The sequence below is a fragment of the Berghia stephanieae genome, chromosome 1 (genome assembly GCF_034508935.2).
Source record: "Berghia stephanieae isolate SIO BIC M18660-M18661 chromosome 1, UCSD_Bste_1.3, whole genome shotgun sequence".
NCBI classification, from domain to species: domain Eukaryota; kingdom Metazoa; phylum Mollusca; class Gastropoda; order Nudibranchia; family Aeolidiidae; genus Berghia; species Berghia stephanieae.
In genome coordinates, this window is record NC_088360.1 from 37,707,017 (window position 1) to 37,724,516 (window position 17,500).

Below are 17,500 nucleotides of genomic sequence, written 5' to 3' on the forward strand. Positions count from 1 at the left end.
GTTTTTTTGGTTGTTTTTTTTTTGTTTTTTTTTTTTTTTGGGGGGGGGGGGGGGGGTTCTGTTGCCATCAATTTATTTTGGAATCTAGAAATAAAGTTGATGTTTTGGGTTCAGCCATACCTAAAGCGGTAATATTTGTTTTCATATTTATTCTGCGTCATATTAAATGCCTCAGTCCTAGATCTAAAAAAAGTATTAAAGAGGAAACGCGAAGTGTGGTAAAATGCAGATGTAAAGTGCAATAAAATTAGGTACTTAAAACCTAATCGGCAGCAGCTGACGTAGAATGTTTATTAAAATGCTTTATTTTTTTCTTCTGAGTTTGCACCTTGCAGATTATTCTCGAACTTACAGTCTAGAATGAGATAGTGATCTCGAACTTACAGTCTAGAATGAGATAGTGATCTCGAACTTACAGTCTAGAATGAGATAGTGATCTCGAACTTTCAGTCTAGAATGAGATAGTGATCTCGAACTTACAGTCTAGAATGAGATAGTGATCTCGAACTTACAGTCTAGAATGAGATAGTGATCTCGAACTTACAGTCTAGAATGAGATGGTGATCTCGAACTTACAGTCTAGAATGAGATAGTGATCATTATATTATATTAGGCGAAAAGATACTTAAAAAAAAAAAATAAAGTAAGTAGAACAACGGACCATATTTGCAGGTCTGATAATCAGGCGCAATATATTGAGCGTTGTTTTGAGAGTATTTCCATTACAACAACGAGGCCATCATGAATTGGGTTATCAGACCTGTAAATAAGTACATATTGCGCAGAACTGATCTGGACCTGTTAAACAACCATATTTCCTTAAATGGAAGTCTTTATATTTTATAACGCCTTTTATGCATGTAACAAGCTTTTACTTCTTTCCAGATAATAAGAATATTTCCAATATTTTCATACTGTGCGTCTAATGTCACCATGGTAACTACGTTGTCGACGCATTTGGATATTTTAATATCTTTCAAGCGTTTCATGTTGTTTTTCATTGACTCACAGATTGCGTGTTTGTTTTCTATAAGCTTTATTTTGTTGGGAATTAAGAGTTGAAATTCTGTGGATGTGGTATGGTTTTAATTGTAAAGATTTTTGTGAACCTAAATCTGGATTAGATCGGATTTTTCAGAATTATCTGAGTAATCAGTTTACACGATAAATAGGAGATAATATTTTAGATTTTCTCGTGCCATCGTCCATTTCCATCGCCAACAGATGAGTTTGTAATATACGTGTTACTTAAACAAGAGTCTGATTCTCCAACTTGTGGTCTGAAAACGTAAACACTCTGTTGAAGGGAAAAAATAATTTCCAAAAATCCCCATGTCAACAATGTTAATAAATTTGCTTTTTGAAATCATACTTGTGAATGGTGAAGGCATTAGGATTTTACACTGTAGCTTCAAAGTTTCAAAAGATTCTAACATTTTCAAAGTTGTGTTATGGTTTACAAGTATTGTTCTTTCTTTGTTATGATCCATTCCGTAACCCTCCCCCCCCACCCCAATTTCTTATTGTACAAATATGTAGCTTTACGGAGTTTGTTTTAAAGCTGTATTGATCAAAACCCAATAGACTTTACCAAAGTAACACACACACACACACAGACACAAACACACACACACACACACACACACACACACACACACACACAAAGATGAACAGCAAATATTAACGCCTTGTAAACGAAACAAAATCCAAAATTATGTATCATATTTTTTTATAATCTATAGAAGGAACGAAGTTGAAGTCACTCAGCTCTTTGTTATTGTTTTTAGACAGCCACTTTAATGATTAGATTAGTTGTCACAAAATTATATCACCCAAACTATAAACGCTCAAGGTTACACATAGTTTTGTGTGTTGGTAAGTTATATCTGATTGGAGGATGATGTGATTTTTTTACTCATAGCATCAATATTTCTACACAAGTTTTGGTTTCAAACCCAAATTTAAGAAACAGCGACAAACGTGATTGAAATGGTTATAAATAGTTATGCTCGCTCATAATAAATAATACGTAACGCTCAGTCTGACAGAGTCAGTTGGTTTATTTGAAGACGAAAAAGACCGATAATGGGTCGACATGGCTTAGTAAATTATAAGGCATTTATTTTAATCCCGTTCCAATCCATTTTCTACATCCTATTGTTTTCCTTGTGCAAGAATTTTTAACCATTTATGATCACGTTACGGTGCTGCACTGCGATCGACATATCGGTTATTTCGGTGGGAAAAGGGGGTGGGAGTTGTGGCGGTAGACTTTTTTTTTTTATCCATGCTGTTAATAAATGGAATGTATAAAAAAAGACATGTCTCTCTTATTCGTTCTATTTTCATACAAGATTTTCATTTGTATTTGCACCTATGAGTCTCAATATTTCATTCATATGGGCAGCGTGGCTCAGCGGTACGGTCTTTGCTTCGTACCCAAAAGGTATCGAGTTCGATCACCCGCCGCTGCGTTGTGTGGCCTTGAGCAAGTCACCTAGCCCTAGCTCACTTTGCGGCGCCGCCTGGTTATTCCAGTCTTCCCTAGGAATAGACCCTAAAGACAAATTTCCCCTTGGGGATGAATAAAGGGAATTTTATTTATTTTATTTTTTTTCTGCCAGTTAAACCATGCCTCAGCCATGGCTTATTTGAAGAGAGAAATGCAATTAAAAAGTTGTTTATAATTCGTGTTCAACACTCCTTTTCCTTTATGTGGACATGTATATGGTTGTACCAATCAGCATGCCTCATTGCTCAAGTGCCCATATATATATTGAGTATTACATATATTATCATTTATCAAAGCATGTCTGAAAGTTCATTGTTGAAAGTCTATACGCATTTTCTGCTTCACCGAATTAATTTCAGATACGTTTTCACGGCAGCTAGTTAACCGTGTAATTAATGAAAACAATTTGACCACTTTGATCTTCTCACAATTCAAAACATGATCACCGACACGGTATTATTTGCTGACTTTTATACCTTGATAATCAATAAAGATCCAAATAAGCTCCCGAGGGATCAACTTCAGAAAAAAAAGAAGAGATCTATTATACCCCTTGCGAACTGTTCTGTAGTTTTGCTAAATGTATGTCTTCATTGACCACTGGCCAGTGGTAATAGTAGTAGTCTCTCAGAGTCATCGGGCTCGTGGGGCCGGAGTTTATCCCGGTTTTGATAGCGCTAAATGGACAATACTAAATGATTGCTACCCTTGGGATAGGACGGTAGTCTATTGCCCATTTCTTTTCACTAGATCTGACAAGATCACTAGAAACAGAAATTCAGAGGCTGAAATTACAGAAAGGCTCTTAAAAGAAGGGCTTTTGAGGCTCTTGAAAATATTTGCAATTCAAAGAAGATGCGCAGACCAAAACAAAGATCAGTTTTTCAAATCCAACATTTTCTCTGTGTTGTTGTATGATACTGAAACATGGAAACTGATAAAGAGCATCTGTATTAAAAAAAAACCCAGCTTGTCACGTTCCAAAATAAGGGCTTGAGGAAGATGCAGAGTAAGTAGATCTAACAAATCCAGTAACCCTATCATTGTTGGATGGACAGGAGAAGGGGGGAGGGGGCGTTCAAGAAAATATATCGACTTCACCCGGAATATATCCCATTCCCTTTGTTTTTGAAGTGTTTTTTTACCAACTGAGCTCTCGGGATCTCACCAAGCCAGTTGACTGGGAGTTAATTTGGATATAAGTAGCAAAGAAAATATGATAGAAAAATTTCTCACTCGGTTTTATCTTTGACGCAAGTAAAATTATGAAACAAAGTGAAATACAGTAGTAAATCTGCAAATTTATTCTGTCATATATAATAATAAAATAAAATAGAACACTAACATTATTCTGTCGAGACGATGGTTTCGATGGATTTCCATTTCTTCGGCCGACATTGGGTCCGTAGTGTACTTTCAAGGGAACTCATTTGAAAGTACATTACGGACCTGTCGGCCAAAGAGTTGGAAACCCATCGAAATGATCGTCTCGACAGAATAATGTGAGTGTTCTTATTTATTTTATATGCTGTAATGAATATTATCGAGCACTCTCGTACCTACAAGTACCCACCATCACTCATATATATATATATATTATTATATATATATATATATATATATATATATATATATTATATATATATATTATATCACACAATTTATCCAGCAATGCTTTAGAGCTTAATAACATAGGATTCAAACCCACGAACCTCAAGCTCATGCTCAGTAAAAGTGCCGGATGCACCGTGTAATGCGGAATGAAAAGACAGTTTACTCAATTGTCACTGATCCATTAATGCCTAAACCGAGGAAGGTAAACATACTAAACGTCCTGGTTTTACCATCATAGCACATATTCCAATACCAACTCCCCCGAGGGAAATTCACCAGCCTAGTTGTGTTGTAATACATATCTCTCTTTACTACGATGAATTGGGTTTGACGTATAAATTGACACATATTTTTGTACTAATAGGGTTAAACAGTCTGACGCCACGTACCCCTAGCAACCATCCTGCTGATTCTAACCAAAGAAAGTCAGTTCTCTTTTTTTTTTAATGTGCTTGCTTGAACTGTCTAAACATCATGTCATCAGAATATGTTAAAAGTCAAAAAATTACCAGATTTATAAGGATTTTCTTCTCTGGATACACTTTTATGTTTATCGGATAAGTACTTCATAAGGGCGGTGATGGAGATATTGGCGTCCGCCATTGTTCCCAATGGGGGTCCCGATAGCCCCCCCCCCCCCCCCCCTTTCAGATCAATCATCCCAACACAGACAATTGTGTGTAACCTTAGACTTGATGAATGTGTTAGAAAGAATTTAGTGAGAACAAATCCTCCAAAACTGGTCTTAAAACAAGAGCAGAGCAAAGATTAAGTGACGTCAACTTTATTCAATCATTAATCATATCAACTATCTCAAGTTTCATGACTTAGATTTTTGTTCCAAGTTTCGATGTCGTTTGAATTAACCAGACATTATAATACCAGGCTGGGTCGGTAGATCACAACCTTTTCTTTACCGGTCCTTGAGTTCTCTGTAAGCTTTAACTAACTTTTCGATGTTGTATTTAACAAGGACGACAAAAATGGCCTTTTTAGATGGGCATTATTTTATTTCGACGTTTGCGACATTTAGATCAGAGAGAGAGAGAGAGAGAGAGAGAGAGAGAGAGAGAGAGAGAGAGAGAGAGAGAGAGAGAGAGAGAGAGAGAGAGAGAGGGGGGGGGGGGTGATAATGTGGGGAGGGGGGGGGGGAGGGCAAAAGAGTGTTGGTACGCAATAACTGACCTCAGATATAATGGTTGTACAGGAGAAAAGGAGGCAGCATGACACTTCTGCCTCGGGGGTTTCTCACTGTTTGAACAGGTTATGAAAGTCGGTGGTCATAATGATATCCGTGGCTGTTTGCACTTAACGGATTGACCAATAGGTAGTGTGATTCAAACACTTCTGCAGTAACCCTGACAAAACTCATTTTTCTTAATTTAGCTTGAAAACTTGTAATTCAAATACTATCCGATTAGAATAACTTCATTATGCGAAAGAGTCTCAAACCTGCTATTTCAAAGAAGTCTCAGGTTTAATGCTTTTTGACAGGATATGGGTCATTTTAATCGATCGATAGTTGAAGTGAAAATTTTCTGTCCAAAATGAAAAAGGTGGGTTTTGTTAAAGTGTTTCTTTCGGAACATGATCAGATCAGAGAAAGAATAACAAAAATGAAGGAGAGTGGCGTCCAATTTGTTCCTGTGTGTCCGCCATGTTTGATACCCAGAGAGAATGACTATAGCAACTAATAATATAATACGAGATAATATTATTATGAATTAATCTCTTTTTTTTTTGGTGACATGGAGTATATTTGAAAATCCTAGATTATGATAATGATAATGATTATGATTATGATGATGATGACGACGATGATGATGATGATGATAATAATAATAATAATAATAATAATAATAATAATAATAATAATAATAATAATAATAATAATAATAATAATAACCAAAAGAAAAAGAAGAGGAATTTATGAGAGAGAGAGATGAGACTTTTTAAAACAATATCTAAGAATTGGTAAACTGCGCTCAAGCGTGTAACACTTTCACTTAACCAGTTTCATGTCGTAATTGGAAAAACTCATCTTTAAAAATTTGAACAGTAAACTCGTCCTTCAAATAACGATCGATAAACTGGCTCTCATCTTGGCAAAAATGATCAAACCTAGGGCTTTGCAAGTTAGCAAGTCTCAAGTATGAAAGCTTTTGCCAAGATGAGGGTAATTTAACTCGATTGATATTTGAAGGAAGGGTTTTCTGGCCAAATTTTAAAATACGAGTTTGGTTGGGTTTCTTTAGAGCACGGATTAATGTGAAAGGGGGAGCGACACACTCCCTCCTTTTATCTAATGAACTTGTCCGATCATTCAGGGCTACTTGTTGTTTATATCATGTTCACAGTACTGGAATTAACCGACTATCGTTTATTTGCTTCAATTTATCATTGCTGTCGATCGAAGCGTAAATTTGTTTTTCTTGGCTCAATCTAAAAATGATTAGCACTGTCGGTACTTTCGGGGATTCGATCAAAGGCCTTTGAACTCTCTTTCAATATTTTGACAAGGTCTTGGCCTTGTATAGCCGGCAGGTGTTATATTATCATGGGTTGATTGTGTTATAAGTGGATTTTGTTATCACGAAGGAGTAGATCTCAGAAAATGAAGAGTGCGCAACTATTTAGATGGATTAAATTCGTAATACTGAGATTGGTGAACGTAATTATCTATCTAGATATTTGTTTTGTAGTTTTCTTGCATTTTTATTAATTAGACGTCTATTTTTCTTTTGCTTTCAATTGAATTGACGCTTTAAAAAAACAACTTTGTCGTTCATAATTCTAGCTTGATGCCACAACTAATGCTAACTAGATAATACTTTTGTTAACTTTATTATGTTTTACACCGGTTTTTTTTTTTTTTTTTTTTTTTTTTTTTAATACCAAGGCTCTCAATCACATTCCATGGTTTTTCACTAAAACGCTATAGAGAATACTGCTGTACATTGACAAAAGGTACTTTTTCCTTTTTTTTTCTTTTTTTTTCTTTTTTTTTCTGACATCTTTAGTATGATATGAAATATTTTTTAATGCCCAAGATATTGCTTTCCGTTCACGTCACAGTAGTTCCGATCCGAGAAATAAGAAAATATACATAAGTTTGGGTAACAAGTCTGTTATGCTGATTTATAAAGATTTTCTTTCTTTTTTACATTGATTTGTTTGATTAAGATAACAAATTGTATTATACCAACACTGTTTAGGAGTCTATTTTACAAATTTGCTATAATGTATTTTACCACATGGCATCGGCCACATTTTCCAGGACGGTTAGCCATAATATGATATGATGTTTTCATAATTGATTTGGCATTCGAATATGCGCATACTCTCAGATCAGCTCTGTTTATTCTTATATAGTATTTAAAGTTTTATCTTTAAACTTTGTATCATCTTATAACATATACCAAATTACGTGTTTTGTTTTCTTTAAAGAAGTTTGCTTCATTTGGTGTTCATATAGTTGGTACTTTTGAATAGTTTTGCAGATCTTAGCAAATGCAGAAATACAAAAATGCTGCTGTTATGATTTATAAAGCAATAATAAAAACAAAATATTAAAAAACACAAACAAATTGAAAAAATTAATGAGAAATGCAATCATTATAAATAACAATTCTCAGATATAGGCTTAACGAATTTCAGTGCTTTCATTATGTTGTTTTATAGGTACAAAGGGCAACAGTATAATTGAGTAGAAATCTCATGGAAAGCTTTCAGATCTCTGATAATGTCAAAGGTTGAAGTTTACATTAATTAATTTTATCTTTCTTTAACTTCTATAACGTTGTCTTATATCTACGAATATGTATGTCTATAGACATAATACTCACAGTAAGATTGTTATAATATAAATTCCTATTAATTTGTGACAACCTGTTAATATTAGCATTATCTGATTTCTCACACAATTCCACCTACATAATATAATATATATTTTCCAATGTTTAATGAAGAGTTTAATCAACATCTTGTTTTCAGTTATACTCTTACATTATCACCTCGAAATTTTGAGACTTTCCTGTTGTTGTTTTTCTTGTTATACAAACATGGACTGAATCAGCCAGCCAAAATGGATTTTTCCCACAATGCACATCTTAAAATAAATTAATTAATTAATTATTTATAGGTTCAAATCTTATCAGACGAGTCATTCATATCTTTTCAACATTATTTCTAGTGAGGATTAGTGATAATGACTATATGGACATAGGCTAAATCATTTGCGTGGACAATAACCAAACAACTTATGCTAAATCATTTGCGTGGACAATAACCAAACAACTTATTCTCTTGGAGAAAAAGGAAGCTGGATTGTCATTTTCCCAATCATTACTGGAAAAGTGTATGACAGTAACATTTTGTGATCAAATATGAGAAGAGTGTTTGCTTTAAGGAGAGACAATTCTCGATTCACTTTCAACAGCTCCATTCCGTCTAATGCTATCGAGGTTTGTTTCTCTGTGTCGTGCGTCGTACACGTGTTCTAATTTATTCGTTGTTTGATTTTACATTGTGATTGTAATCAATTCCAGTCATAGCTGGATGCAGATAGTCTGTATATTTGTTATCAACATCAGGCATGTTAATTTAATTTAGATTTTGACTAAATCTATTTTTCTTTCTTTTCTCATGACTAGTGCAGACTTGTCCCTATTTTTTACTAACTTGTGGAAACATTCTTTTTATAAGCTAAAATTTAAAGATTTAATCTGAAAATATCGAATAAAACTATCATTCTGGTGATATCGATGAATGAGTCAGTACCGCCTCTCTTTAAAAAAACCTTGAGCATGACCAGTGTCTGGCTAAGTAACAATTATAAAATAAAATGTTAGCTCTCCGGCTCACCCAACTCAGTTGTGAATTAATATCGCCAATGGACACAACAAGAGGGCTAATTCACAGGCACTTGATATCTTAACGTATGAAGGGAACTGTTTGTATTCTATGAAGAAATCATATCAAATATTGTGAAGCGCATTGAACACGAGTAAACCATAGACATGTTTCATTTACATGTTTATAATGTGTACAATATCTAATTTAATAGAAGATACGAGTCTTATATTTATATTCAACTGGAATTGTATACCATACCCATCTCATTTTGTATTACAATTTTTGCTAACCGAAGGACACGACTCTGCTACATGCATTATGACAATTCTCTTTTTTTCTCGTTGTCACACATGCCTATTTTGTGGCTGTGAGGTCTCGTGGTTTGACACTTGACTTGTGGGTTGGAGGCCGTCCTTTTGTGGAGAAGTCAAAGTTGAGGCCTTGAAAACTGCTATTTTCACACGTATTTTTTAAAACCAGATTCTGGTTACAGTGTTATCTTTGTCGAAAACAAATTGTAACTGCATCTTACAGGCTACATGTTTCGTCCTACATTATCACTGTTGTTATAGACTTTGAGAATATGAAGTGGATATTGCGGCATAGAGCCTGTATTTCTTGTTTGTTTCTCCTGTCACCTTGTTAAACTCTTAACATTTGATATTAAACAATAATCTCATATTATGCCCATACTTAACAATTTATCATTCTTTATCTTTCTTGTATCACATTTTAACTCATTTCATAACGGAATGCGATATATTATTCAAATAATGTCTCGTCCTGCTGTTGATAAGATGCATGGAAATAAAAAATCAAATAATTTTCTTTATCTTAACATATTTATCTTCAAATCCGTTTGCCACAATATGCAAGTAAATGTTAAGCATTTTACGAGACTAGCTCATTAGTTAAATGTTGAATTAATTGGAGAATGGTTTCCTCTTCACTACACCTAAAAATATTTTAAGTCCCAATTTCTTTGATGTCTCTTCTCACGTGTTTCCTTTTGACCATAATTATTTTAAAAGCAATGTTATTGACAAAAGGAATTCATCGTTGTGAAATCATTCGTTTATCAATTGAACAGTTTGGGGTCATTGGTAATCATTGTAGTCTATCATTTTAACTCAAATGAAGATGAATATGAACATATCATTAAAATAATATTTTGAAAAGATGAAATGCAAAAATTACCTCTTGTTGCTTGAAGTTCAAAAGAAAAATTGTAACGATAAAGTAGAATAATATAATCAGTTGAGGGTGTATCAACTTGTATGACATTGAGTGATATCAAAAGAATTGGAATTTAAGGCTCAGTTTAAAATAAATGTGCCTTTTTACGCCAAAATAATTCATGGAATATGAAGAAATCGTTTTACACAATCGAAATTCGATTCGGGGAATTTGACACAATTTAAGGCTAGCTAATTGTAGAAAGTTTCAACATTCTACAAATTACTGTTTGTATAGTAATGATGCACCAATGGGCAATGGATGTAGACAGAAGTTTCAAAAAAGGTACGTAGCCTACAGGTGTTTATTCGATGACGCGACACTATGGCTAAATAAAGTCGTCATGTTCTGGGATTAAGACTTTTAATAAAAGAGGATTACTTTAAGAAGGCTATCACAAATGAAACGAGATGGTCAAGTGGATTAAACATTGCACTTCCACCCAAGAAATTAGAGTTCGGGCCCAGCTTCGGCATCTCGTTTCATTTTTCTTGAGCCCCTATTGCTCACTTTGTTGATGCCTGGGTTATCCCTGTCTTTTTTCGAGATAGACCCTAAAGAAAAGGTACCCTGATGACGAATGAAGAAAATTTAATTATATTATTAGTTTTCATTAGTCAACAGCGACAATCTCACTATAACTGAAATGCCATTAATTTTGAATTTGCATAAACATCCGTGATAAACTTTAGTAAATTCACATATTTTTATTGATTACATTTAAGAAAACCAAAAGTGAAAAAAATATAGATTTAAATTGGAACTGAATATTACGTTCCAAAGTTCATCTTTAAAGATTTTGGCTTTTCATCCCTCCAGAAAACAGCAAGTGACGATGAGGACGAAGACGAACCTAATATCGGGTAAGTAAATTTATATCTTTTAACCCTTTGACGACGAAACTGAATTCCTTTATGTATCTGTTTATAGCTGTTTTGCCGTGCATTGGCAAAACAACAAATTTTTTAAAAGGCTTAAACTCGAAACTCCATTCTAGTGCTGATAGCTAAATTGTCACTAATTGTCACCCATCTGGTAAATGTTCACGACTATTGTTGCTTAACTGTAACAGTTTTTGAGACATGGTAACCACAACTTTCAAAGATATCACAACGCCAGCGTTCGCCTTTTGTAGGACTGGATTGAATTCTCACAAGAATGATATTCACAATAACTTGAATCAGTTCTTTGTCTTTACAATTTTCCGTATTTCAAATGAAACTTTTCCATTCTGTAATATTATAAATCATAAGGCCGACCCCGGTGCAATCATATGCGCCACCTGTCACGAATCCTCAAAGAACAAAAGCTCTTTTTACTTTCATTAAAATATATCTTATTTAATTGTCGACTCACAAATGCTTTCATTTAATCATCGTGCTATGTGACTGGCCTTTTAAAACTCGGATCCAATATTGGTGGGGGTGCTTAACCCATTCCTTACCACCCATAGAAAAATCGTCACATTCGTTACGATGCAGCCAAAATTTGTCTAATTCTGATTTCTTTTGTACATCACAATATTTGAACAAAAAATATTTTCTATAGTTAAAGTATATTAACACTGAGTTGAAGAGCTTGTTTAGCAGAAAAAAAAATGTATAGCAAGAACTAACAGGTTTTGTGTTTGAGTGAAATAAATCTATTTTTGTATAGGATGGGTGTGAAGTTTTGGAGAAAATCCGGAAAATGGCCGACAAGGAGAGAGTTAAGGCATATCGGGGGCAAAGGAGTAACTCTTGTTAGACCATCATTAGACCATCATTAGACCATCCCGGATGTCGGGCCTATAAGCAGGCGCCTTGAACGGCCCGCCTTGATATGTGACTATGGAGATCCAACCCGGTGCCCGAGTGACCTCGGCCATCCCGGGCTCCATACTACTATAGCATCATGATCGAGCCCAGAATACAGATTCCTCAATAGCGAAGCGGTCAGCCGACTAGCCAAATACTACCGCGATCGTGTCGCCAGGGTCGTCTGTGCGGTCGAGAAATAAGCGAACGTCCCAACACAACTTTAGCTGGAAAATGCGATATCGGGTTCAGCGATCAGACGCACATGTTGTCCCTTAATATCAAGAGTCAGAATATGGATATAAATGAGATTTTATCAAAGTTACTGGCCGTCCATAGCGTTGGCATTCTCCTAGTACAGGAGACCAATCTTTACTCAGGCGCGCAATCTTCTCTATTCCAAATCCCAGGCTATACGGTGGTCCAACGAGAGGACTCTTCGAGGCTCAAAGTAGGTGTTTGCATTTACGCTAAAGAGCAATCGAAGGTAATGGTCATAGAGAGCGTTACGGACAGCAACGGGGTGAATAGAATTTCCGTGAAGGCGGGTGGGCTGTATTTGCACATCTACAAATCACCTAGAGCGACTTGGACTACGCCACCAGTCCCAGTAGTTAGCCATCTTGTCTGGGAGACTTTAATAGCCACCAGCACGAGTGGGGCTACCGAGACTGCAATGAGGCAGGTAGACAACTCCACTCATGGATAGACTGTAACGATCTACACCTAGTGTACGATCCTACAGCCAAGGGTACCTTCAGGGGCACCCGCCATAAGAAGTATACTCATGATCTTACCCTCGTCACGAAGGGAGCGAACGGGGAATCATGCCGGTGAAGGGGACAGTCTTTGGCGACTTCCCGCATAGCCAGAACAGGCCGGTACTTGTTACACCGAGGGTGACAATCCCGAGGGTGCAGTCTCTCCCATTCTGCAGCTGGAACTTCAGGAAGGCTAACTGGCATGGGAGGAATTCAGTTCCTATGTAAGTCAGAGAACATAACCAGATTTAACAGGCTGCTGGTTAAGAACGCTCATCGCTCCATTCCACGTGGCGAACGGAAATTCTACATCCCCTGATGGACGGAGGAGTTAGAATTGCTGTACAAGGTTTACCAGCAGACCTATTCCCAGGACAAAGTCGATAGACTACTTCAGTTTCTGGCAGAAGGAAGGAAGAAACGATAGCAGGAGACCGTGGAAAGTCTCGACATTACACGCTAGAGCCACCACGCTTGGAGACCGTTATAAAATTGGACCCTGGCCGGAATTTCTCGAAGGCTGCACCGGAATGTTAGGACATCCCCGTTCAGTCCCCGAGAAGTGGGTGCAGCCATTAGCGTAAGAACGGCAAAGCGACAAGGCTAAATGGCATATTATATCCCGATATGGTGACGCATCTGGGGCCCTAGGGCACGGGCCTGGCTTGCAGAGGTAATGTCTGACGTCATTGCAAAAGGAAAGTTTCCACAAGTATGGAAGCGCGCTAAGATAGTTGCCATCCTGGAGCAAGGGAAACCGACGAAGGCGGCCGACAGTTTCAGACCCATATCACTTCCGAGCTGCCTTTACCAACTTTTGGAGCGTGTACTACAGAACCGATGGGGGCCTCTCCTAGACACTGTCCTGCCACCCGAGCAGGCGGAATTCTGGGAGGTGTACTACGGAGACAGCCATTGCCCCTACAGAGCATATTGAAACAGAGTTCGAAAGGAAACAACAAACTGGTGTTCTATTTATAGACCTATCGGCGCGTACGATACAGTTTGGTGCGAAGGGTTAATGCTCATACTTGCAAAAATCATAAGGTGCAAAAAAACCTTGAAGTTGCTCCTCAATCTTAGATGAAAGACAATTCCACGTCGCCCTGGGAGCCACTACGAGTGAAGTCAGGAAACTGAAGAATGGGGTCCCTCATGGATCTGTCCTTGCGCCCACGTTGTTTAATGTCTACATTAGCGACATGCCGAACACTTCCTCCCTGAGGCTGGGATACGTTGACCACTGGGCGCTCGTTACTCAAAGTAAAGTGTAGACCCGTCTCGAGATGGTACTCAGGGAGGCCGTCACCAGACTCAAATCCTACTTTGACAAGTGTTACCTGAAGATGAACACTTCCAAAGCTGTGGCCACTGCATTCCACCTATCGCTAGGTATAATATCGATATGGACAAGATGCAGAAAATATTTAATGCGTCAGTCACAATATAAAACTTTGTTAAAGAGAGGGGGGGGGGGACACATAACGTCCTCTTTGTTTAAAACAAATATAAAAATAGAATCTCGTAATTTGATCATAGCAACTATGAACTGAGACGATGAGTCAGGTATAAAGAAATCAATTATTGCGATTCGTTGAAGCTTCACTATTATACCATCCACGGCCTATCATTGAAACGATAAGTCATATATAGAGGAATCAGTTGAAGGTCCACAACTAGATCTATACCATCAACGGCTTATCAATGAGACGATAGTTATGACAAGAGAAATCAGTTATAAATCGTTGAAATTTCACTACTACACCATCCACAGCCTATCATTGAGACGATGAATCATCTTTAGAGAAATCAGTCGAGTCCTTGAGTAATCACCACTGTACCATCCATATCCAATCAATGAGACGATGACGCGTGTTTAGAGAAATCAGTTATAATTTGTTGAATTAAAACTACTTTACTATCCACAGCCTATCGGTAACACACGACAGCACACGGTCTAGAAACCTATCCCCAATTGTTTCTGAGGATGGAAGTCGTCAAAGTAGCGTTGACGGCGTCATAGAGCGAAATTCACAACGCAAACCATTGGCTCCCTTTAATGAAGACGAGTCAGTTCACACACCAGCAGCGCCAGTACAAGAACGCACACTGAATGATGAAAATTTGCATCATAATGACCACCCTTGGGTATGTTTTATTTAAAGAATTTAAAAATTAAAAATTTTAAAAATTCATTTTCTTCCACCAAATTAAAACAAAAAGTTTTCAGGGTTTAATTCAAGGAATGGTTAAGATAACCCAGACGGCAGATGCCACAGTGCAGCGCCCCTAAGTGTTCAATATTATTATATGGGTTTAGTTCCTTGCTTTTGCTTGACGACAAAAGCTGAAATGCCGAAAGCTGAGCTCGAATAGAAAGGGGAGGGGGGAGGGGGGTTGGCTCCGAGTGGAGTACAATGCCTAGTCCTCTCTGCATCTCGCCCCTCCCCATGAACGTAAAAGGCATCCATATCTATGCCCCTCTCCATTCCCTATCCCCCCAAAAAAGCAAACAAGCAAAAAACAACATACAAAAAACAAAACAAAAACGAGCAAGAGTTTTTCGATGCAATGATTTAGAGTTCTGTCTTACAAGGATGTTGTATAAAGTCATGTCTGGTTTATTTGATCAGAAAAATCTTGCGAAGTTCCCGGTTCGTGAGTTTTTGCCAAGATAAGGGTCACGTAAATCGTTCGCTATTTGAAGGACGAGTTTTCTGGCCAAAATTTAAAAAAAACATTTTATTTTTCAGAGTACGGCAATATTGTGTCGGGTTGGGGCAGATGTCAAAAAGAATCATTAATTTAAAATGAGCAGAAATGTCAAATTTAGTATTTATCGTACTTTTTTTTTGCCTATACCTATTATCCTCAATATATAAAATTAACCAACTTTTCAATTTTATGACTATAAATTCAATTCTTATCATCTAAATGGCTACGCGGTCTTGTGATATGATACGCGCCTTTGAATCGGAAGGTCCTGGGTTCGAATCCCTCTGTGAGCATAGTTGAGTCCTTGGAAAAGGCTCTTTACTCACATTCTCTCACCATACTCATGTATAAAATGAGTACATAGTCGTTAACAGCATTGTTTCTGTCGGGAAAAAAATGTAATATCGCCTTAAAGGCGTCTTGTCTCGTCTAACATGGTAAGTGTTGTTGTTGGCTAGGGACCCCTTTGTAAAGCGTTTAGAATAAGTTTCGTGGATACTGCGCTAAATAAAAGCTCAATGGTTTGGGGGTTTGTTTTTTTGTTTTTTTTTTGTTTTTTTTTGTTTTTTTTTTTTTTTTTTTGTTTGTTTGTTTTTTTCTAACAACCCCTACATTTTAAAGTCACATTATAATATCAGAAAATACCTACACGATATTCAGAGTAGATCATTATCTTGTCTTAAATTGGTAATGTGGAACAAGCAATATCGTTAGGTATATTTTAATAAAGCGCTCAAGTCATGACCATCCTCCAATTGTTTTGTTTGCTTTCATCATTGCCAGTATTTACAAGTGCTGAGATGTATATTAAGATATTCTATAGATCCGGATGGATTGCTTTATTTCTATTGGAAGGTAAGGAACTAGAAATCTTTTCTAATTTTAGTCATCATTATAATCATAACTGCCATTATCATCATCGTTGTCGCCATCGTCCATCATCATCACCATCATCATCATCATCATCACCATCATCATTATCATATTATTATTATTATTATTATTATTATTATTATTATTATTATTGTTTTTGTTTGTTATCATAAAAAATACCTTTTTTCATCCCAGTGGGGAAATTTGTCTCTAGGGTTTATTCCAAAGGAAGATTGGAATAATCCAGGCGTCAGCCGCAGTGCAACACCGCAAATTGAGCTCGGGCTAAGTGACTTGCTCAATGCCACACAGTGCAGCGGCGTGTGATCGAACTCGTTACTTTTCGTGTAGGAAGCAAAGACCGTACCGCTTAGCCACGGTGCCCCTTCATTATTATTATTATTATTATTATTATTATTATTATTATTATTATTATTATTATTATTATTATTATTATTATATCCAATTTCGTCGCCACCGTTATCATCACCATCATCCTCACCACCACCACCACTATTATCACCACGCTCGAACTATTATCAATATTTACCTGAAGGCATCAACATTCCCTGTCATCATCCTTCTCTTCTTCAAACGCCAATGATATAAAACGTATGTATAAGCTATAGATAATAATATTGTGATAAAATTACTTCCTATTCCCACAGACGATCCTAACTTTGACAGTCATGTACAATTACGTGATCATCATCCTGAGGATAGCCTTTGATGAAATGAGAAATGAGGTTTGTCACACATTCATTTACGTGGCATGGTTATTGGTTGTAGGTGTGCTATACGGAGGCACATATTGTTTGTTATATAAATCTGACCTGGCCGAATGTCTACTTATCCTTGTTTTTGTTAGAATTCATTTGAATACAAAAACTTGAGGAACCATCAATGACCTCTTGACTTTATTGCATCTCTATATCTACAAAAAAAGTACAATTAACATCACATTTGACCAAGTTTGTCCACCATAGCCTGTGTGAAACTATGTATGTTATATCTGACGGAACTTTCGCCAATAATCAAAAACGACCCTAAACAAATTCTGCCGAAATAACACATTTTCATTAATACAAGAGACTTTACATATCGGTACGAAAAGGAATTGGAATGTTTTACTAGTATTA

The 17,500-nt window shown here is 36.6% G+C and overlaps 1 protein-coding gene across 6 annotated transcripts in view; it reads left to right on the forward strand.

Annotated features, from left to right (window-relative positions):
* LOC144973771 (uncharacterized) overlaps positions 1 to 17,500 on the forward strand; it is an 87,040-nt gene that overhangs the window by 34,172 nt on the left and 35,368 nt on the right. For all 6 annotated transcript variants that reach the window (XM_078916686.1, XM_078916692.1, XM_078916697.1 and 3 more), the window contains 4 exons: positions 11,036 to 11,079; positions 14,702 to 14,921; positions 16,272 to 16,343; positions 17,030 to 17,107. In XM_078916686.1, coding sequence (XP_078772812.1) covers positions 11,036 to 11,079; positions 14,702 to 14,921; positions 16,272 to 16,343; positions 17,030 to 17,107 — 414 coding nt within the window. The remainder of the gene's footprint in view (positions 1 to 11,035; positions 11,080 to 14,701; positions 14,922 to 16,271; positions 16,344 to 17,029; positions 17,108 to 17,500) is intronic.